Source organism: Hypanus sabinus, unplaced genomic scaffold (genome assembly GCF_030144855.1).
Source record: "Hypanus sabinus isolate sHypSab1 unplaced genomic scaffold, sHypSab1.hap1 scaffold_437, whole genome shotgun sequence".
In the NCBI taxonomy this organism is placed as follows: Eukaryota; Metazoa; Chordata; class Chondrichthyes; order Myliobatiformes; family Dasyatidae; genus Hypanus; species Hypanus sabinus.
In genome coordinates, this window is record NW_026781312.1 from 34447 (window position 1) to 56927 (window position 22481).

Here is a 22481-nt window from a genome sequence, read left to right on the forward strand (position 1 = left end):
CTTCTCCCTCCACCTCCTCCTCCTTCTCCTCCTGCTTCTCCTTCTCCTCCTCCTTCTTCTCCTTCTCCTCCTCCTCCTGCTTCTCCTTCTTCTTCTTCTTCTCCTCTTCCTCCTCCTCCTCCTTCTTCTCCTTCTCCTCCTCCTCCTGCTTCTCCTTCTTCTTCTCCTTCTCCTTCTCCTCCTCCTCCTTCTTCTTCTTTTTCTTCTTCTTCTTCTTATTCTTCTTCTTCTTCTTCTTCTTCTTCTTCTTCTTCTTCTTCTTCTTCTTCTTCTTCTTTTTCTCCTCCTCCTCTTCCTCCTCGGTTCTTCTTCTTCTCCTCCTCCTACTCCTTCTTCTTCTCCTCCTTCTCCTCCTCCTCCTTTTCCTTCTTCTCCTCCTCCTCCTCCTTCTTCTTCTTCTTCTTCTTCTTCTCCTTCTCCTCTTCCTCCTTCCTCTTCTTCTACTTCTCTTCCTTCTCCTCCCTCTCCTCCTCCTCCTTCTCCTCCTCCTTCTTCTCCTTCTCCTTCTCCTACTTCTTCTTCTTCTTTTTCTCCTCCCTCCTCCTCCTCCTCCTCCTTTCTCTTCTCCTCCTCCTCCTCCTTCTCTTCCTCCTCCTCCTTCTTCTTCTCCTCCTCCTCCTCCTTCTCCTCCTCCTTCTCCTTCTTCTTCTTCTTCTTCTTCTTCTTCTTCTTCTCCTCCTCCTCCTCCTCCTCCTCCTCCTCCTTCTTCTTCTTTTTCTCTTCCTCCTCCTTTTTCTTCTTCTCCCCTCCTCCTTCTCGTCCTCCTTCTTCTTCTTCTTCTCCTCCTCCTCCTCCTCCTCCTTCTTCTTCTTCTTCTTCTTCTCTCCCTTCCTCCTCCTTCTGCTTCTTCTCCCCTCCTCCTCCTCCTCTTCCTCCTCTGCCTCAAGCAAATTCTATAAAGTAGGTTTTCAGATTTTGAAGTATACGTCTATTTTTGCCTGGTGGAAATCTGGAACCTGGCTACTTAGCTTTACCAAAATCCCAGTGGCTTAAAGTTCACAATAATTTTCTCAGAACTATTCCTTTATTTTATGTGATCTTTAAAGACACAGTTCTGAAGAGCCTTTTCATTAAAAATGACACAAGCATAGATAATTTAGTATACTTCTTAGTCTTCTTGTCAGTATCCAGTCCATTCGTAAAAAGGGAAATAAGCATGAAGCTAAGTTCTATTCCATTCTTCATTCATTGTCATAGGAACAATTTTCTGCCATTATTGTGGTATAGTAGTGTTAAGTGTGATATTCACAAAAAAATGATTTTTTTTTCTGGTTTTCTTACTTGGCGTACTTCAAATAACCAAATGTGATTTTGACTGAATCAAGTTTTTTGTTTTATATTTATTTCGTGGGTTTCCTCTGGCTGCCTTTTCCCTGTGCGAGGACATACTGTTTAGTAAGTTAATAGATCATAAGTAAGAGCAAGAGGGAATTGATCAAGTACTATTTTTTTTAGATTAGGGCTTGATGGGAAGAAGGATAATAAGGGTGCCATGTTAGTATAGTGTAATGCTGTTACAGCATCAGTAACCTTGATTCAGTTCTGCCACTGTTGTGAGGAGTTTCTCACATTCTCCCTGTAACTGTGTGTATTTTTGCCGGGTGCACTGGTTTCCTCCAACATTCGAAAGACATCCAGGTTAGTAGTTAATAGATCACAAAGTTGCATTTGGGCAATGGGAGCTCACTGTGCTCTGTCTCTAAAATAATTTCTTATCAATTATTCATTTCTGAGAAAGATAAATTTTTAATTTAGTTTTTGCAAATACTTTTAAACTGCTTTTAAGGTCTGATTCATTTTCATTTCTGTACAGACTCTAAAGCGGTGTTATAGTCGAGTCAAGGAACGAGGTCGTGGTAAGAGAACCTGTAACTATACATTTCAGCAGCTGGAGCAGGTGTTTGGACGCATGCCTGTTGTGTGGGAGCAACACGCCTATCAGCCTGTTCTTATTGACAGCAGTGGACTCTACCAAGATACAAAACCGAGCACAATTAATCTAGAAGAAAGCCAGGGAGTGCAGCCGACTGAACTGGAAGATTGGAGAAACCAAAAAGAAGATTTGTTCATCAAGCAGGAGCTGCTTCTGAATCAGAAACAGGAACTACAAGTCTACCAAGATCTCTCTGTATATCAGGACGCAATTGAGGATGTGGGTGAGCAACATTTTGCTATGTACTTTAAAATAACTAGAGGTTCATTTATTTATGGTCTGTCTTTGATTGATTTAGTGGTCTTAGATGGCAGGGAATCACGATGATAAGATAAATGGACTTACAAGAGTATATTGACGTTAGCTACCTATGCATTTGGCGACAATCAAAATTTAGCCTTCCCTTGTTGCCTTTTGTGAAAGCAGACATATTAAAGTAATGTGAGTTACAAGTCTATTTTTTATTCTTGTAAACTGATGGAATTGCTGGGATATAATTCATTCAACCTTCACTGAAAGCAATTCTTTAACATATGCAAAATGCTTAAGAGTTTGACTATACACACAACATGAGATGTTGTCAATGGATTCTGATATATTGTTAACAGTCCCATTGAGTTGGTCAGACTTTGTGCCTGATGATTTTTCAGTGACCAAATTAAATGTACTGTTTGATTGCTGCGCATCATGTACATTATATCTTAATGTTTAATTCATAATTCATGGTCTGTTAGACAACGCATTAGCCAGATACTCAGCTTTTTAAAATCTTTTTTATTAATCTTGCTCACAGTCTCTTATCTTACCAAACTCAAGATCCACTTATATTCTTCTCTGTTTTGATTAACCAACTGTCTCCATGATCTAACTTAATTTAGATTCTCCAATAAGTGATGTTCTCTTTTAGCTGCAAGCCATAACCTTGCTACATAGTTCTGTTTATGCAGAACTTTACCTGTAACATCACTTAAGGACATAACTAATACAGGTGTCCCCCGCTTTACGCCACTTGGCTTTTACAAAAGACCTATATTAGTAATCTGTTCTGACATTACAAAGAGGATTTTTGCTTTTACGAGAATTTTTCCCATATAAGTTAATGGTTCTTCATTTTACACCATTTCGGCTTAAGAAATTTTTCATAGAAATGCTCTACCTTTGTAAAGGGGGGGGATCACCCATACCATAATTAACTCTCCATCATCATGCAAAGTTCAAAGTAAAAATTATTATCAGAATACATGCACGTCACCACATACAACCCTGAGATTCTTCTTCTGTGGGCAGTCCATGAAAATCTAGAAAAGTAACAGAAAACAGAATCAATGAACAAAAACTACAAAAGCAAATATGAATAACTACCATGATATAACATGATAAAACAAGGTTTAATGTATATGAGAAACATCCAATGTTCTGTGCTTTGACAAAGTCTGTATTTATGTGTGAATCTATACCTTTACAATTCTGAAGTGAAGGATTCTCAATGTGCAGTTGCGTATTGTTCATGAGCTAGGTAACTATTAAAATGTTGTCCTGACATTTGAAGCTATTCAGACAGAGTTTGGAATTAGCAATACATATTTACATGGTCATCACTTCTTGGCTATAGGTTGACTTACTATAGAGCCTAATGGCAAAAAGTAAAAATAGCCTTTTATGGCACTCTTTGGGACTGTCATTGTCGCCATTGTCTGTTACAAAAAGTTCAGCCAAGGTGGCATGCAGAAGGTGAGAAACATTGTCCAGAATTGTCAGGATTTTCAGTAGGTGCATTTGAAAAGCATTACACATTTGAGTCATTTACCAAGAAAGCTAAAGCCTTCATAGTGGTCCCATTGCTTTGTATAATATTTCTGAAGTGATAATAAAGTGTGGAAAATGTCATCAATTGATGAAAGATTTATAATGTGTGCTGTATCAGAAGTGTTTGCTACTGTCCTCAAAATGGATACCAGTATTTTAAAATCAATTCCTCTGAGTGATAACTCTGTAGCTCATCATATTGATGAAATGAGTGAAGGTATTGAGTATCAACTATACACAGAGTTACAAAGAAACAGAATTTGGGATACAACTGGATGAGTCAATTATATGAGATAATGAGTTATTGTTAATGACAGATGGACAGTTTATCAAAAGTGGAAAGTTTATACAGAGATTAAACAAATATCAATGGAGAGTCAATCTATGAACTCAAAATATATTGAGAATATAAGTATTCGGATTAGAAACCTGATTTCCTGTGCAACAGATGGAGGTTGACAGGTTTAGTGATATTTATGGAAAAAGAAATCCCAAGTTTGTTTGTAATCTATTACATAATTCATTGTCAACATCTAGCAGCCAAAAACCTCAGCCAGTGACTTTTCTTGTAATGATCTGCTTTCAACAAAATTAAATTAAAGCTCATCAATTAAATGGCATGATTTTTGCCGTTATCCCAAAATAATGATGAAGAGTTTGAACACTTCTTTCCTCACACTGAAGTCATTGGCTGTCCAAAAGCTGCTGGTGAAAACATTCCTTTGATCTTTTGACACTGGTTGAATTTTTGCTCAGACGACAAGTTTGTGAAACAAGCTTGAACTTCTAATTTGATATGTGGCATTCTTAGCTGATCTATATAACAAAATGAACATTCTAAATATGAAACTGCTGAGTAAGAATTTCAGTTTATTCGAAGCAAAAATTGTTGTGTCCACTTTTATTGGAAAATTGGAAATACATTAGCAAAACATTGGGAGAAGAATATTCTCAAAGTTTTCTGAATGAAAGCATGTCACACACTTTTAAGAGCATTGCTTATACCTGCAGTCACAGAAGGATTTTCCAAATCAATTCTAGGATTTGAATGGACTGAAAATTCAGTACTGGGTAACCCATTTCTTTGTGGAAGAACAGGAAGTGAGCTCCAAGATGAAATTATCGAAATTCTGATTGATGAAGAAGCAGAAATCAATTTCGAAGTTGACAGCTTTTGTGGTATGTGGCTACATTATCATAATGAAGCTTCCTTGTCTTTGTAGAGGAGCCAGTGTGTCCTTCATTACATTTCCATCCTTCTACCTTTTTGAAAGAGGCTTCTATGGAGTGAACCACATTCTCACCAAAAACAGAAACCGTTTGGACATTATTAAGGCTTTTGCTGTCACAGCTTTAACCAGAAAATCCTTGCTAAAAACCATCATGCTCAAGGATTACACTGATACTGAAGCTGTTCAACGCACATGTGTAAGCTAGGTTTAAAGACAAAAAAAAGAATGAATTTTCTCATGTTAGCAATGGTAGACATGTTTTTACACAATGAGAGTGCAGGAAAGTATACTGTGTCTAAGAGAGGCATTGGCAAGTATGAAGGTGCTTTAGGGAGCATTGAACTGAAAAAGGTTGGGAACACTGATTTAACTAATATAATTTAATAAACCAATGAATTTTTTTTTCAAAAAGATAATCTTTTTTACTTATACATACAGTTCAATGGACCACCATAACTGTTTAACAGAAATATTTCCCTTATAAGAGTGGGAAAATCTGTTGTTCAAGTTCATGTTAACCTATTGAAGTTCAGGTAATATTGTATATTGTTGTTAATAATGAGAGAGGAGGTTGGAGAAATTGAACATGGATCACCATTCTTGTTTATGGAAATATGTGTTCTCTATATGGAGAGAGTACTTGGAAGGTTTATGTGCAATTTATAAGCAGAAAGTAAACACTTCTGGATTTTGGATTTTCTGATTTACAGGTATTGTTAATCTTTTATGTGTGACAAGATCTGAAGGATTATCCAATGTGGACTGTTCCTTTAAAAAGCAAGAGAGGGAGTGGACAGTGTGGAACTATATGATGGACGGCTGATTGCCCTTGTGGATTATATACAAGGTCAGCTGGCTTTGTAATCGGACACACCAGACACACATGGTTTTGGACACTGGATGAGCTTTGTTGAGCCCACAGAAAAGTGGGTTTTTGGAGGATCGATCAGGAGAATCTTATCAGTGGCTGTCGCAGTGTGAAAAGGGTGTGACTGGTGGGGAGTTATCAGTGTGTACAACCCTCGCCTGGGTTGATGACTTCACCACAGAAGACGGTCTCCTTTTTTGTGGTCACAGTCAGTGACTTAAAAGTTTCGGGAGCAGGAGGATGACATGTTAGATTCGATGGCATCAGCAATGTGTTAAGAAAACAACTCTCTCTCTCTCTCTCTCAATTCCAGAACTGAATTGACTTCATACGCATACCATTGTAAGACTGTATCATCTAATCAGCTGAGCTGAGAGAAACTTGGGAACTTTATTTAGTCACTTATATACGCATATACTCTGCTAACCTGTTTACCTTATCTTGTTTTATATTACTTTATCGTGTAGTTACTAATAAAATAGTTTGTAATGGAAGACTCAGACTCCAGGTTTGTCCATTTCTGCTGGTCCTTTTTAACCCTTTACAGGCTATGTAACATACGATTTTAAACATTGGATTTCAGTCACTTTTTGAATCAGCAGCATAACTATGTTGTCCTCTTTTGGAAGAGGACAGCGAGGCTTTGAGAGGAAGTGCGGTGGCGGCCTTTTTCAAATTGCTTCTCAGATCGGAGTTCTGAGAGGCGGGACTGCGCAGGCGCGTGAGGAGGCCTGGGAAGGAGGGAAGATATAAAAAAAACGCAGCCTTAAGCAGCGGGCAGCTTCGTTTGCGGGCAGCGGAGTGCGCCGGGAGCAGAGTGTAGGGCTTGGGCTCAGAGGGCTTAGGCGGAAGAGGGCACAGTAGGCTTATCTTTTAGTTCTTGTTATTTTCAGTTATTCGGGAAGTATGAGTGTGAGGGCAGCTTGTTGTTCTCGGTGTCGGATGTGGGAGATCCTGGAGTCTCCGAGCCTCCCGGACGTCCACATCTGCGCCAGGTGCGCCGAACTGCAGCTCCTGAGGGACCGAGTTAGGGAACTGGAGCTGCAGCTCGATGACCTTCGCCTGGTCAGGGAGAGTGAGGAGGTGATAGAGAGGAGTTACAGGCAGGTAGTCACTCTGGGACCACGGGAGGCAGAAAGGTGGGTCACGGTCAGGAAGGGGAAGAGGCAGGTACCAGAGAGTACCCCGGTGGCTGTACCCCTTGACAATAAGTACTCATGTTTGAGTACTGTTGGGGGGGACAGCCTTCCTGGTGGAAGTGACAGTGGCCGGGCCTCCGGCACAGAGCTCAGAAGGGTAGGGATAGAAGAAAGAGGACCATAGTAATAGGGGACTCAATAGTCAGGGGTTCAGACAGGCGTTTCTGTGGAGGTGACCGGGAGTCCCGGATGGTAATTTGCCTCCCTGGTGCCAGGGTTCGGGACGTTTCTGATCGTCCAAGATATCCTGAAGTGGGAGGGTGAAGAGCCAGAGGTCGTGGTACATGTAGGTACCAATGACATAGGAAGGAAAGGGGAAGAGGTCCTGAAACGAGAGTATAGGGAGTTAGGAAGGCAGTTAAGAAGAAGGACCGCAAAGGTAGTAATCTCGGGATTACTGCCTGTGCCACGCGACAGTGAGAGTAGGAATAGAATTAGGTGGAGGATGAATGCGTGGCTGAGGGATTGGAGCAGGGGGCAGGGATTCAAGTTTCTGGATCATTGGGACCTCTTCTGGGGCAGGCGTGACCTGTTCAAGAAGGACGGGTTACACTTGAATCGTGGGGGGACCAATATCCTAGTGGGGAGGTTTGCTAGGGCTACAGGGCAGACTTTAAACTAGTAAGATGGGGAGGCGGGAATCAATTTGAGGAAATCATGGGAGAGGAGGTTAGTTCACCAGTAGAGCAAGTAAATAGACAGTGTGTGAGGGAGGAAAGGCAGGTGATGGAGAACGGATGCGCTCAGCCCGAAGATGTAGGGGAGAAGAAAGAAAAGGATAATAAATTTGAATGCATTGTTAGGGATGAAAAGAGAGGAGGGGGTGGAGAGTATCTTAAATGTATCTATTTTAATGCTAGGAGCATTGTAAGAAAGGTGGATGAGCTTAAAGCGTGGATTGATACCTGGAATTATGATGTTGTAGCTATTAGTGAAACTTGGTTGCAGGAAGGGTGTGATTGGCAACTAAATATTCCTGGATTTAGCTGCTTCAGGTGTGATAGACTAGGAGGGGCCAGAGGAGGAGGTGTTGCATTGCTTGTCTGAGAAAATCTTATGGCGGTGCTTTGGAAGGATAGATTAGAGAGCTCCTCTAGGGAGGCTGTTTGGGTGGAATTAAGGAATGGGAAAGGTGTAGTAACACTGATAGGAGTGTATTATAGGCCACCTAATGGGGAGCGTGAGTTGGAAGAGCAAATGTGTAAGGAGATAGCAGATATTTGTAGTAAACACAAGGTGGTGGTTGTGGGAGATTTTAATTTTCTACACGTAGACTGGGAAGCTCATTCTGTAAAAGGGCTGGATGGTTTAGAGTTTGCGAAATGTGTGCAGGATAGTTTTTTGCAACAATACATAGAAGTACCGACTAGAGATGGGGCAGGGTTGGATCTCCTGTTAGGGAATGCGATAGGTCAGCTGACAGATGTATGTGTTGGGGAGCACTTCGGGTCCAGTGATCACAATAGCATTAGCTTCAATATAATTATGGAGAAGGACAGGACAGGACCTAGAGTTGAGATTTTTCATTGGAGAAAGGCTAACTTTGAGGAGATGCGAAGGGATTTAGAGAGAGTGGATTGGATCAAGTTGTTTTATGGGAAGGATGTAATAGAGAAATGGAGGTCATTTAAGGGTGAAATTATGAGGGTACAGAATCTTTATGTTCCTGTTAGGTTGAAAGGAAAGGTTAAAGGTTTGAAAGCACCATGGTTTTCAAGGGATATTAGAAATTTGGTTCGGAAAAAGAGGGATGTCTACAATAGATTAAGGCAGCATGGAGTAAAAGAATTGCTCGAGGAATATAAAGAATGTAAAAGGAATCTTAAGAAAGAGATTAGAAAAGCTAAAAGAGGATACGAGGTTGGTTTGGCAAATAAGGTGAAAGTAAATCCGAAAGGTTTCTACAGTTATATTAAAAGCAAGAGGATAGTGAGGGATAAAATTGGCCCCATAGAGAATCAGAGTGGTCAGCTCTGTGTGGAGCCAAGGGAGATGGGAGAGATTTTGAACGATTTCTTCTCTTCGGTATTCACTAAGGAGAAGGATATTGAATTGTGTAAGGTGTGGGAAACAAGTAAGGAAGTTATGGAACCTATGACAATTAAAGAGGTGGAGGTACTGGCGCTTTTAAGAAATTTAAAAGTGGATAAATCTCCGGGTCCTGACAGGATATTCCCCAGGACCTGAGGGAAGTTTGTGTAGAAATAGCAGGAGCTCTGACGGAGATCTTTAAGATGTCATTAGAAACGGGGATTGTGCCGGAGGATTGGCGTGTTGCTCATGTGGTTCCATTGTTTAAAAAGGATTCTAGAAGTAAGCCTAGCAATTATAGACCTGTCAGTTTGATATCAGTGGTGGGTAAATTAATGTAAAGTATTCTTAGAGATAGCATTAATAATTATCTGGATAGACAGGATCTGATTAGGAGTAGCCAGCATGGATTTGTGCGTGGAAGGTCATGTTTGACAAACCTTATTGAATTTTTTGAAGAAGTTACGAGGAATGTTGACGAGGGTAAGGCAGTGGATGTAGTCTATATGGACTTCAGCAAAGCCTTTGACAAAGTTCCACATGGAAGGTTAGTTAAGAAGGTTCAGTCGTTAGGTATTAATGCTGGAGTAATAAAATGGATTCAACGGTGGCTAGATGGGAGATGCCAGAGAGTAGTGGTGGATAATTGTTTATCGGGATGGAGGCCGGTGACTAGCGGGGTGCCTCAGGGATCTGTTTTGGGCCCAATGTTGTTTGTAATATACATAAATGATCTGGATGATGGGGTGGTAAATTGGATTAGTAAGTATGCCGATGATACTAAGGTAGGAGGTGTTGTGGATAATGAGGTGGGTTTTCAAAGCTTGCAGGGAGATTTATGCCGGTTAGAAGAATGGGCTGAATGTTGGCAGATGGAGTTTAATGCTGAGAAGTGTGAGGTTCTACATTTTGGCAGGAATAATCCAAATAGAACATACAGGGTAAATGGTAGGGCATTGAGGAATGCAGTGGAACAGAGAGATCTAGGAATAACAGTGCATAGTTCCCTGAAGGTGGAGTCTCATGTAGATAGGGTGGTGAAGAAGGCTTTTGGAACGCTGGCCTTTATAAATCAAAGCATTGAGTACAGAAGTTGGAACGTAATGTTAAAATTGTACAAGGCATTGGTAAGGCCAAATTTAGAATATTGTGTGCAGTTCTGGTCACCGAATTATAGGAAAGTTATCAATAAATTAGAGAGAGTGCAGAGATGATTTACTAGGATGTTGCCTGGGTTTCAGCACTTAAGTTACAGAGAAAGGTTGAACAAGTTAGGTCTCTATTCATTGGAGCGTAGAAGGTTGAGGGGGGATTTGATCGAGGTATTTAAAATTTTGAGAGGGATAGATAGAGTTGACGTGAACAGGCTGTTTCCATTGAGAGTAGGGGAGATTCAAACGAGAGGTCATGCTTTGAGAGTTAGGGGGCAGAAGTTTAATGGAAAACGAGGGGGTATTTCTTTACTCAGAGAGTGATTGCTGTGTGGAATTAGCTTCCTGTAGAAGTAGTAGAGGCCAGTTCAATTGTGTCATTTAAGGTAAAATTGGATAGGTATATGGACAGGAAAGGAGTGGAGGGTTATGGGCTGAGTGCGGGTAGGTGGGACTAGGTGAGATTAAGGGTTCGGCACGGACTAGGAGGGCCGAGATGGCCTGTTTCCGTGCTGTGATTGTTATATGGTTATATGGTCAATGCTGTGAATTGTTTGTTTAAAGAGAGTAACCATTTTGTAATCTTATCCTGAAAGCTGCATTGTCTACATGATCTTTGTTCACCAGATGAATGCAGACAATTTTGAAAGAGTTTATTTTAATTGCGAATTTATCATCCCAAAAAGGACTCTCCCATACAATAAGCTAGTTCGTACACTCTGTGGCCGTTTTATTAATTGCCTCCTGTACCTAATAAAATAGCTACTGTTCATGGTAAACAGTAACCGATCTATGTCAACATTTGACATGTTGTGCGTTTAGAGGTGCTCTTCTGAAAACTGCTTTTATAACATGTAGTTACATGAATTACTGTCAACTTCAAGGCTAGCCATTATCCTTTGATCTCCACCATTAACAAAGTGGTTTCATCCACCAAACTGCCATTCATTGAATGTTTTGTTTTTGTTTTTGTTTTCAAACTCTAGAGATTGTTGTGTGTGAAAATCATTGAAAAGCAGTCATCTGGCATCAACAATCATTCTAAAATCAGACTTCTTCCCCCATTCTTATGTTTTGTCTGGACAATGGAATTTCTTGAAATTCCTTCATGCTTTAATACATTGAGTTGCTGCCACTTGATTGGCTGATTTGATATTTGCATTAACAATCATGTATGGGTATCTTATAAAGTGGCCACCGAACGTATACTTGGATTTTTTTTCTGATATAGAAAGGTACTAAAATATGCACTTGAAAATGGACTGCATTTGAGAATGTATCTGGGGGAAAAAGTATTTGAGCAGAACAAAACATTATCTTGCAGTCTTCTAATTTTCGATTACCGACGTCATGATAATCTTTCAACTGATTTCTTTAAAAGGTCATACAAACCTGCTTGAGGAAGAATGGAGTAAGTGACCTGGTCAGTATTCCTGCCTTGACCAGCTGTACCAAATGAAATTGTTCATTTGGTTGTTGATGGTGACCTTTCTGCATGCTTGTGATTTTTCTATTCTCTTGAAAAATAGAAACGGAGAAACGGAGAGGAGGACTGAAGTTATGAAAGGCTCCTCTTGAGTCATTCTGTTTTAAAGGAATTATTATTCCAGTTATGTGTTTTGTAAAATGTGCAAATTCCTTTCTACCTTTATGCTCTTATACTCGTTTAATATGGCAGATGGCAGCAAGGGGAACAGGCCTCACTAACCCCTCATTCTATAACATTGATGCTCTGTAGATGACTGAATTTTTAGAATTGTGAATAGCCCCTGATTTCTTTTAATTTTTTAATCTTTCTGTGAGGTCACTTTGAAAGTATATAGCCTTTCTCCTGGATTTTAAGAGAAGAGCAAAAACTAACCGTCAAATAAAAGGCAGCTTTCTGAGTATGAACAGTAGGAGAAGAGGCATGATCTGTTTTAGTTGCTCAGTGGTCTCACTATATAAATGAAATTTATTTTCTTCAACACCTGATAAATAAAGCTCTTACAAACTAATATCCTTCTTTGGTTCTTTCATTTGTAATTGGTCTGTAATTAAATGTATTGAAGTCTAATTATTCTTCCCTTCCTTGCACCTTGGATTCTTTGCTTTGTCTAGGATTGCAATGGCTTTGTTTTGTAACATATGGTGTAACTCCAGGGCATGTACAGAACTCATCATAAATAAGGCAATGGTGCTTGTTAAATGGGAGCTCTTAGAATGGCCACATAGGTATACTTCTGTCAAAAAAATAAATTATTAAATTAGCCATCTCTTAATCAATTAATTTCTTTTCCTAGAAGAAATGGGTTTTGTAAAGAAGAAACCACCTGCATGGCGCAATTCCACCGAAAACATGCAGTAAGTAATATGTCAAGAACTTTGTGAACTTCTTTCACGAATTTAAATGTAATTGTTGCATGTTAATACAATGAGTTTCAAAACATTGCCAGAGCCATAATGTTGAATTAATTTAATCATTCCCTTGATATGCATTTGAGATTTTTAAGTGCATGTTTCCAATCCTGAAATGTATTGCAGGGACACCACTAATTACTTGATCTAGAGAATATGAAAACCAGTCAGTATTCACAGTTGCTGGGTATGACATATATATTAAAGTGAATATTGTGGAGCTGTGAGTACATTCATAGTAGAACTACTAGGACTTGATGTTTTAATCCCAGTGATAAAGTCGGTACATTCAATGTTGGCAGTGGCTTGGAGTGTTGACGAGGGTAGCTACATCATTAGGGTCATCAGGTGGGCACCCTCCTTCTTTGACATTTCGTTGATAAGCCCACGATGTCTCCAGAGGGCTCAACGGTGATACCTGGCGTCCCAGATACACACCCTCAGTTCCATACCCTCCTGTCTTCATCTTGCAGCCCAGTTGTCTTTCCTTTTAATCCAAATCTAATTGCTGCTTTCTTCTGCTGCATTTGACAAGGACTTGATTGCTTGTGGAGGGAGATACCCCTCACCCCCACCTTCTTCAATAGACTAGTCATAGATGTAGCAATGAATCCCCTGCATCGCATTTCTACAGGGAAATGTCTTCCAGCTGTTCTGAGCAGCTTCAGTTGCCAGTTCAGAGTACTTGGTCTTTTTCCTCTCATAAGCTTCTTCAACATCATCTTCCCATGGTACTGTCAGTTCCACAACATATGCCAGCTTTGCTGTTGTGGACCACAGGACTATGTCTGGCCGGAGTGTTGTAGCTGCAATGTCTGGGGCAAACACAAGCTTTTTCTCCAAGTCCATGTCCATTTTCCAATCCCGAGCAACCTGCAGAATGCTTACATCCTTTGATGTTACTTGATGCTCTGGAGGTTGGCCTGCTGGTACAAATTGTGTAATGTGGATATCTCCTGCCGATGTTTGTGGAAGAGCATTTTCGATGGTTTGCCTCTGTTCCAAGATTGAGGCCAGCAATCTGAGAACTTGGTCATGCTGCCAAGTATACCACCCCTGGCTGAGGCTCATGGTGCATCCTGTTAAAATGTGCCTTAGTGAGCCAAGTGCTTGACAAAGAGAGCAAGTGGGGTCTTCTGTCCTCCACTGGATCAGGTTCTGGGGTGTGGGTAGGAGGTCGTAAATGGTTCTGATGACAAAACTTAGCAGAGATCCCTCCAGCTCCCAGATGTCATGCCAACTGAGTTTCTTCTTTTCCAGGCTCTCCCAATTAGTCCATTGGCCCTGCTTGGCCATTGAAACGGCTCAGGCGTGTCGCTCTGCCTCCTTCTGTCTTCTCACCTCCTCTACCATGAGCCATCTCTCCTGCACTGATGTTGCCTTGTGCCATTGAGGAGCCTTTGGGATGATCCTGAGCCCAGCTCTCCCAAGTTGGACTTGGCCAACCACATCCCTGAAGTGAAGAGCAGACCTAGCACTCTGAACAGCTTCAGATGGGGTCCACTTCCTCCCCGTTGCCACACGGGGGGGCTGCTATTCGAATAACAGTTTCGTCAGATTCAGTGGGAGTAATGACCAACCTTGCTTTGGTGCATTTGAATTCTTCCACAAGACTTGTAATTGGTAATTCCAATTTGCCGTTCACATACAGTCCAACAGGACTTAAACATTGTGTAAGTCCAAGCCACTGTTTCACATGTGTGCTGATCACTCTTTTGAGCTTTTCCACCTTGTTGATGGGGATTTCATACACTGTTAAAGGCCACATGAGTCTTGGGAGAATGCTGAACTGGAGTACATTCGTAGTAGCATAGTCTGATGATGCTCCGTGTTGCTGTTGTAAAATCCTGGAATACTGAAGGTTGGTAACCCAAGTGTGAAGAAGATCTTACTTAACATGAAGTGTGTTCATCAGAGTTGAACAATTGTAATTTTTAAGTACACTCCTGAAAACAACTTTCAGGCTAAGTAAAGGCAGGTACTGATAATGACAAATACCTTTGTACAGTCAGATCTTGAAATCCATTTTCAGTTTTAAAATAATCCAAGTCCACAGCAGTAGGGAATACAACCGCTATTGCTTAATATTTAAAATAGTGTAATGATCAGTACAACTAACTTTGAAGAAATGAAGTTGAAAGTACTTGCCCAAAATAGTTGGCAGGAAGCTGAAATAATCCTGTTGACTGTCTGCCAGTTTTGATAACTTGGAGTACCAAGAGTATGAAAACTGGCTCAAAATTTAGATATCCGGCTTGAACTCCTAAGCTACTCGATCCTGTTTGTAAATATTGCTTAGTATTGAATAAATTCCTTTGGGCTAAAGTTTTGGCGTGGTTATCCTTATTCAAAGGACATCTGTGGAAAATGAATTCTAAATGCTATCATCAAAAATATGAAATGTGAAAATGTGGATCATCATGTCGCATTCTAACTGTTGACTAAGACAAAAAGCTTGATTTGTGCTCTTGAAAGAATCACTTTTGAAGTAATGGTGATAGCATTATGCCTGATCCACTTGTGGATCAAAGTGAAAATTTCACTTAGGTAGCAGAAACTAATACAAGATTTGATTTGAGAAATTTATCCTAAGTCAAACTGTACTGCATCTTTAAATACATTTTATTCATTTCTCTAAATATATAACAGGTTATAAATGTTTTCCATTAAAAATTAGGTTGAAGACACGTTTACAGTAATTTTTTTTTTAAACAGTGAAAAGGTAATTCGTTTGAAATATCTTCACAGTCTGGACAGTCCTGTTAGGATGATGTATGTAAGCCTGATACCTTTTATTGGGAACTGAAATTAAAAATGCTGGATTATAGTTAAAGGACTGCAGAGTGGGTCTAGTTTACATGATTAATCAAACCTTCCAGAACTCTTTGTGAGTTACTACCTGTGTTTTTCTGATTCTCTGCTGTTTGCTCTTTTAAAGGAAACCAGAGATTCTGCAATCCCTTATGGCACTGTTGGACTCAATCCACCCAAGATGGCAAGATTTCCAGAGTTATGATGATTTCAGCAGTATGTACTTTGGAAATAAACTTGGTATCTTTGCTATTGGTTATAATACAAGATGGGTTGAGGATATACGATATCATTATGCAGAAATCAGCTCACAGGTGCCGGTTGGAAAGAGACTTAAAGAATATTTAAATCCAGATAAAGCAGAAGGTAAAGTGATTGCTGTTAAGCGTCAAAAATTGAACTGGAAGAAAGTCTATTACAAGCTATTTGAGATCACAAAAAGTGAGGCACGTTGTCTTGAGCTACACTTTGCTTTTGAATGGATACCCATCGCACTTTCCCGTGCAGCCAGTGACAACACTGTACAATATTTGCTTCCGGGCGGGATCCCGGATACTAATGGCCTATATGTCATTGGTTGTGAAGAGACAGAAGGTGGGGATATTTCTCCACAGCAAGATTACGGCATTACGGCGTCTCTACAACAGGTTTCTAGTGGCAGTACAGCAGGACTGTCGCTTTTGGAAAATGAAGTTAGTGATGCCAGTAATGTAAAGTCAAAAATTCGTTACTGTTATCTAGGCGTGGCAGAGGAGAAAACCATTCGCCAGTGCATACTGCAACACTTTCAACCACCAGTCAAGATGCTGGGCATGGAGACATGTTCAATCAACAGCTTCCTCTCTGAAAACTGCCAGACAGGAGCCATCTCCAGATCTATTTACATCAAATTTATAGAAGTAGAAAAAGAGTATCTCTCTTCAGGCTGTGTGCAAGAGTGTTTGGAAAAAGCCATGGGGTATTCTTTACGGTTCACAAAGTAAATTTTAACCACAGTCAATGTATTTAATTGTGATATGCAAAGATTTCTGCCTGGTCACATTTATATAACTGTAACAATGTCAGGGTTTTGATTTTAAAGTTTCCTAGATTCTCTATGCTTAAAGGGTTTCAATACCATTATAGTGGAGAACGAAACAACAAAGAAATTGAGCCACTTTGGTCAAAACTAATTAGACTGTAAGTGCAAGACAGGATCCAAAATGTTGGAGATTGAGTTTGAGTTAGCCTGCTCTGTGAACTTAAAATTCAGTTCTCAAAACTGATTGTTGAAGTCCCAGTACCTTAACTAGTCTTCGAGGTCTGATGTTTTTGTTAGAATAATGTACAGAGTACTGTACAGGCCAACCAGTTTAGGGCAGGTATGCGTGTTGGGAGAGTAACCAAATGTTATACCGAAGTGGATGTATATTGGGATGCATGCTTTACTTAAATTTTGTGGTCATTGCATTACCCAATAATCAAACCAATCTCTTTTGTGCTGATTTCACTGCGTTATAATGCAACCAGTTGAGTTGAGTGTGAGCGCAAAAACGGAGAAAGGAAAAGATGAAATTGAAATAGGATATTATGCAGCATACCTTTTCTACTGATATTTGTGTTGAATTGATAGGGAAGAAGTCTCCAGTTACTTTTCTATTGTTTGAAACTTGCCTCAGTTGGCCAAAGTGTTACTGTATTTTGCCTCATTTTTGTTGAAATGTAATCATATTTTTATCAGAAACACAATGCCAAGCAACTCATTTTCTAATGATCCTGACCAAGCTCCAAACTGCTCTTCTGAATGCACAATGGCCTGAAAATATCTTAGGTTTTTATAATAAGCACATACTGGACAGGTTGAGATAAATGCAGTGGAAACAAATGGACAGAAAAGGATACATGAAAGCTTAGCTTGGAGCTGTGATGGTAGAGCAGTAGAACCTCTAATGAAAAGAATCCTAGTTCAAATTACTCTGTTATGTTCTCCTGGGTCTTTTGATCACAGTCTATTCAGATTATTTGCATTGACTTGAAGAGATTCTCCCGAAGTTCATTTGTTGATAATTTGTACTCCACGTCTTGACAGGTGATTTACCAACTTTTTAAATGAGTGCAAGCAACACCCTTAAAATGAAATACAATGCAAAACTTTCATGAATGATTTCTGCCTGCAACATGCCTTTTCTACTGAAATTTGTGTTGAATTGTTAGGGAAGAAATCTCTGGTTACTTCTATGTTGCTTGAAAGTAATATTCTTCATTCAAACTAACGTTCTACATTTGCCCTAATCAACTCACTTGTTTAAGTTTGTATGGTCCTTTTACCATCAATGTAAAATGCCATGTTGGCACCAGGCAGTTTAAGTCTCACATGGTTTTCCATAGTTATATTAAACAATCCACTTTGTCAATGAGTTTGTGGATTTACAAAATTGGTCAGGATTTTGTGCTGATCAGTGCACATATGTCAGATGGTGAAAACTTAGACTTCAACATCGCAGTGTCCTGTGAAATTCTATAGCTATGGTATTTGTATGAAATAGGGGTAGATTATTTACCTTAATAAGCTTTGGTTTACCTGCTTAGTTTTCTCTATGCAAAATGGGTCCAATGAAACCTTTCTGAGTTAATATTCTAAGTTTTTAAAATAATGGCCATTTCAGCATTTTCATTGTTTTCACCCTTCATCAAAGGGTATCCATACCTGTTCAATTATTAATAAAACATGAATGACTTGAAGAAACATCTTTCATAGTAAGCTTTTGATATGAAAATATTTTAAAGGCATTAGAGACTAAGTGAAAGAAACTAGCTTTTTTTTTAAGTCAACACGAGTGAATCTGCAGGTGCTGGAAATAAATAAAAACACAAAATGCTGGAGAACTCAGCAGGTCAGACAGTATCTATGGGAGGAGGTAGTGACGACGTTTCGGGCCAAAACCCTTCATCAGGAGTGAAGTAACATGGGATGGTCGAGGGGGGATAAGAAGTGGGGGGAGGGATAAAGTAGAGACCTGGGAAGTGATAGGCTGGAGGGAAATGGGCTGGGGGGGGGAAGGTGGAGAATTATGGGAAAATAAAAGAGAAAGAAAGGTAGGGCTGGGGGGAGATTATAGTGAGGGAGGGGAAGAGAGGAAGAGAACCAGACTAAAATAATAGATAGGGATGGGGGTAAGGGGGGAGAGGAGTATCAACGGAGGTCAGTGAGTTGGACGTTCATGCTGGCAGGTAGGAGGCTACCTAGGCGGGAGATAAGGTATTGCTCCATTGACCTGCGTGTGGCCTCATCTTGACGGTAGAGGAGGCCATGGCCAGACATGTCGGAGTGGGAGTGGTCTGTGGAATTGAAGTGTGTGGCCAGGGAACCCTGCAGACTGGGAGACTGTTCTGCCGAACTCCGGTGCTCAGTCCTCCAGCAGTGGCGGGATCTCCCTGTGGAGATTCTCTTCCTCTCTCCCCCCCCCACTATAATCTACCCCCCCCCCGCCCTACCTTTCTCTTTTATTTCCCATAATTCTCCACCTTCCCCCAGCCCATTTCCCTCCAGCCTATCACTTCCCAGCTCTCTACTTTATCCCTCCCCCCACTTCTTATCCCCCCTCGACCATCCCATGTTACTTCACTCCTGACACAGGGTTTCGGCCCGAAACATTGTCACTACCTCCTCCCATAGATGCTGTCTGGCATGCTGAGTTCTGCCAGCATTTTGTGTTTTTATTCCCTCTTTTTAAGTAATTGTTTTAACCAGTATAAGCTATTATAATCTATTTTGTCAAATAAAATGTAATCTTACTTTGTTGAATACGTTCTCCCTAATTTGAATACGTTGGAAATTCAAAACTTCACTGTAAAATGCTAGAGTGTCTTATAAAATTTCATTTGTACGTTTGGTATTGATAGCCCATACCAAACAACAAACTAAGTGGAAAATAAGTTATTTAAAAAAAATCCAATAATTCTCTTTCTTTAATGTAGTTAGTGGAACAGCAGAGATTACTAAGATTTATTTCTCAGTCAAAAGATTTTTTTTCAGTTTGCTGAATAAATTTTACTGAAAGCTGATTATGCCTCTGTAGATTCAAGGACATAGCCAAATAGACAAGGAAGTCCCCAAATTTGCTGTCCTGACTGCCTTTACAATATGGAAAATAGCAAGAGTTTAACTTTTGAGTTTTGAAATGCATGAACTATGAGGCATCTTATTTAAAAAAATTACTGTTGTGAATTACTTAGGTGTCCTTCATTCTTTGGTTGACAGGATATACCATTGGATTTGATACAATAAGCTGTTCAGGCAAGTCATTATATTTCAATCTTGTTTCCACCTCCCCTTTTGAAAGCTGCCACTTACTTACAGTCTGGGCCTATATCTGACAAGATAATGAAGAGGGTTTTTCTAAGTTGAGTTACATTTCATAAACTAATTTCTTTGACAGTAGGTAGAAAGAACACAGCAAAAAGCTTAATTTCAGCAATTTAGTCTGGTTAGATAGAATGGGAGTATTGATGCTTTGGCGGGGTAGGTTTGTGTCTGAATATTTGTAATCTGAATATGGAATGCAAAATAGAAAGATCATTTTTGGTTATCTCTACACTGAAAGGAGTCCAAATTATTAATTTAATTCCTCTGTGGTGTATAGGCTAGTGCAACCCAAACACAACATACAATCTTTTTTTTCCCGTCATTAATATGCCTTTAACTTCCTGATGTGATGCTTTTAGAAGCAGTACCAGTTTGTTGTAAAATTACAACTTTAAATGCCAAAGTTCCAAAACTGCTTCTTGGTGGTTACTCAGTGATATTGATGGCACTACTCGGTCTGCTACATTTAAAGTGTCTTTACTTTGTTGTCTTTATTGTAAAGACACTTTAAATGTAGCAGACCGAGTAATGCCATCAATATCACTGAGGAACCACCAAGAAGCAGTTATTGATCATAGTTTTTCCAAAATCTAATCTACATAAACATTGGTCTTTGTGACTCAGCCCATTTCATGGTTTTTCTCTTTATCCATCTGTTACAATTTGTTCACTTTACAGACATCTCACTATCATTTCTGAACCACAGTAAATGGATTTTTTAAACTGTAATCCAAGGTATTCTTATAGTGCTACACAAAGAAGCTTTGATGTTAATCATGTTTTCAAACAAATCAGTTAATTTTGCCTCAAAAGTTCAAGTTCAATGTAAATTTATTAAAAAAGTACATATATGTCACCATGTAATCATTCCCTTATGAACAATCATAATAAATATAAGAAACACAATAGGATCAGTAAAAGTCTGCACTGAATAAGAAACACAGACAGTCTGCAAAAAAATACAACAATGCAAAATAACAAGAACAAGAAAAAAATAATAAGAAGGCAATTAATACAGTTGGCCTTCCTTATCCATGGGGGATTAGTTCCGGGACCCTCCACAGAGAACAAAAAACGCAGATGCTCGTCCCTTACATAAAATGGCGTATTTGCATATATCCTACACACATCCTCCCGTATACTTTAAATCATCTCTAGATTACTCATAACATTTAATACAATATAAATTCTATGTAAGTAGTTGTTATGCTGTATTGTTTAGGGAATAATGACAAGAGAAAGACATCTGTACACGTTCAGTACAGACCCAACCATCGTAGCTCTTCTGGGAACGCTGATGCTGCCTCGGCATCAGCTGAACCCGATTCTTCCGTGATCTTTAAATTCTTAAGGCTGCAGCTCTTTCTTTACATAGCTAACCAGCCATCCCTTACTAGCCTTAAATTCCTTCCTCTTGCTCACAACACAAGTAGCGAATGAATGAGACATGAGGCTAACAATGCTCAATTTACGGGTTTTCCTGATCCATAGTTGGTTGAATCCACACATGCAGAACCTGGGGATAAAGAAGGCTGACAGTATTAAGAACTTGAGATGAGCCCTTTAAGGTGTGGAATCAATCCAGTGATGTGCTGAGTGAAGTTATCCATTCTGTTTCAGGATCCTGATGGTAAGAGGTAATAATACAATGCTCTGTGTAAATGTACTCAATGTTGGGGAGGGCTTTACCCATGGGACTGGGTCATATCCACTACTTTCTGTAGATTTTTCCATACAAGGGCATTGATGTTACCATACCAAGCTGTGATACAACTTGCTAATTCTGTTCATCACTTTTATCAATGATAGTCAAATTTTAGATCACATGTTAAATCTTTTTTAAATGTATGAGAAGACAGAGGTATGGCACTCACATGCTGAACTGCAAATGGATCCTTTGAAATGATAAAGATGCTGATCTCTCCACCTCTGTTTCCCCCAGTGAGGACTGGTCCTCTGGTTTTCCCTTGAAGTTAATAATCATCTCTTTGCTCTTGCTGACATTGTTAGAAATTGTTGTTGTGGAACCACTCAGCCAGATTTTCAATCTCCCTCCTAAATGCTAAATGGTCCACAATTTAGATTTGGCCAAAGACCATATATTATCAGCAAATTTAAATTGGAGATATGCTTAGCCTCATAGTCGTAAGTAGAAAGCAAGTAGGGGACTATGTTCACAGTCTTTTGATGCACTGGTACTGAAGAAAATTGTGAAGATGATGTTGCCAATCCAAACCAACTGTGATGTGCAAGTGAGCGGGAGAGAGAAAAAAACAAAAATATGTGTGTGTGGGTGTGTATGTGTGTGTGTGTGTGTGTGTATGCATATATATATATATATATATATATATACACACACACACTTCTCCTCCTCTTCTTACACTACCCCTATTTATTTATTTATCTACCCATCTATCGTGTGTGCGCGCGCATGTGTATATTTTTTTTCTCTCACAATAACTCCTTGCCTGTTCTCCATCTTCCTCTGGTGCTCCCCTTCCCCCTTTTTTCTTCCAAAGCCTTCTGTCCTATGATACTCCCCCTTCTTTGGCCTTGTATCCCTTTTGCCAATCAACTTTTCATCCCTTGGCTTTATCCCTACCCCCCCATCTTCTCCTATCATTTTCCCCTCCCCCTCCTACTTTCAGATCTCTTACTATCTTTCCTTTTGGTTAATCCTGACGAAGGGTCTCAGCCCGAAAAGTCGT

General features: G+C 39.8%; 1 protein-coding gene across 2 annotated transcripts in view; it reads left to right on the forward strand.

Annotated features, from left to right (window-relative positions):
• LOC132388936 (myb/SANT-like DNA-binding domain-containing protein 2) overlaps positions 1-18330 on the forward strand; it is a 39520-nt gene extending 21190 nt beyond the window's left edge. The window contains exons 2-4 of one of the 2 annotated variants that reach the window (XM_059961341.1): positions 1814-2156; positions 12503-12563; positions 15556-18330. In XM_059961341.1, the coding sequence (XP_059817324.1) occupies positions 1814-2156; positions 12503-12563; positions 15556-16411 (1260 nt within the window). In that variant the 3' untranslated portion in view covers positions 16412-18330. The remainder of the gene's footprint in view (positions 1-1813; positions 2157-12502; positions 12564-15555) is intronic. The other variant, XM_059961342.1, reaches the window with a different exon arrangement.
• The last annotated feature ends 4151 nt before the right edge of the window (positions 18331-22481 follow it).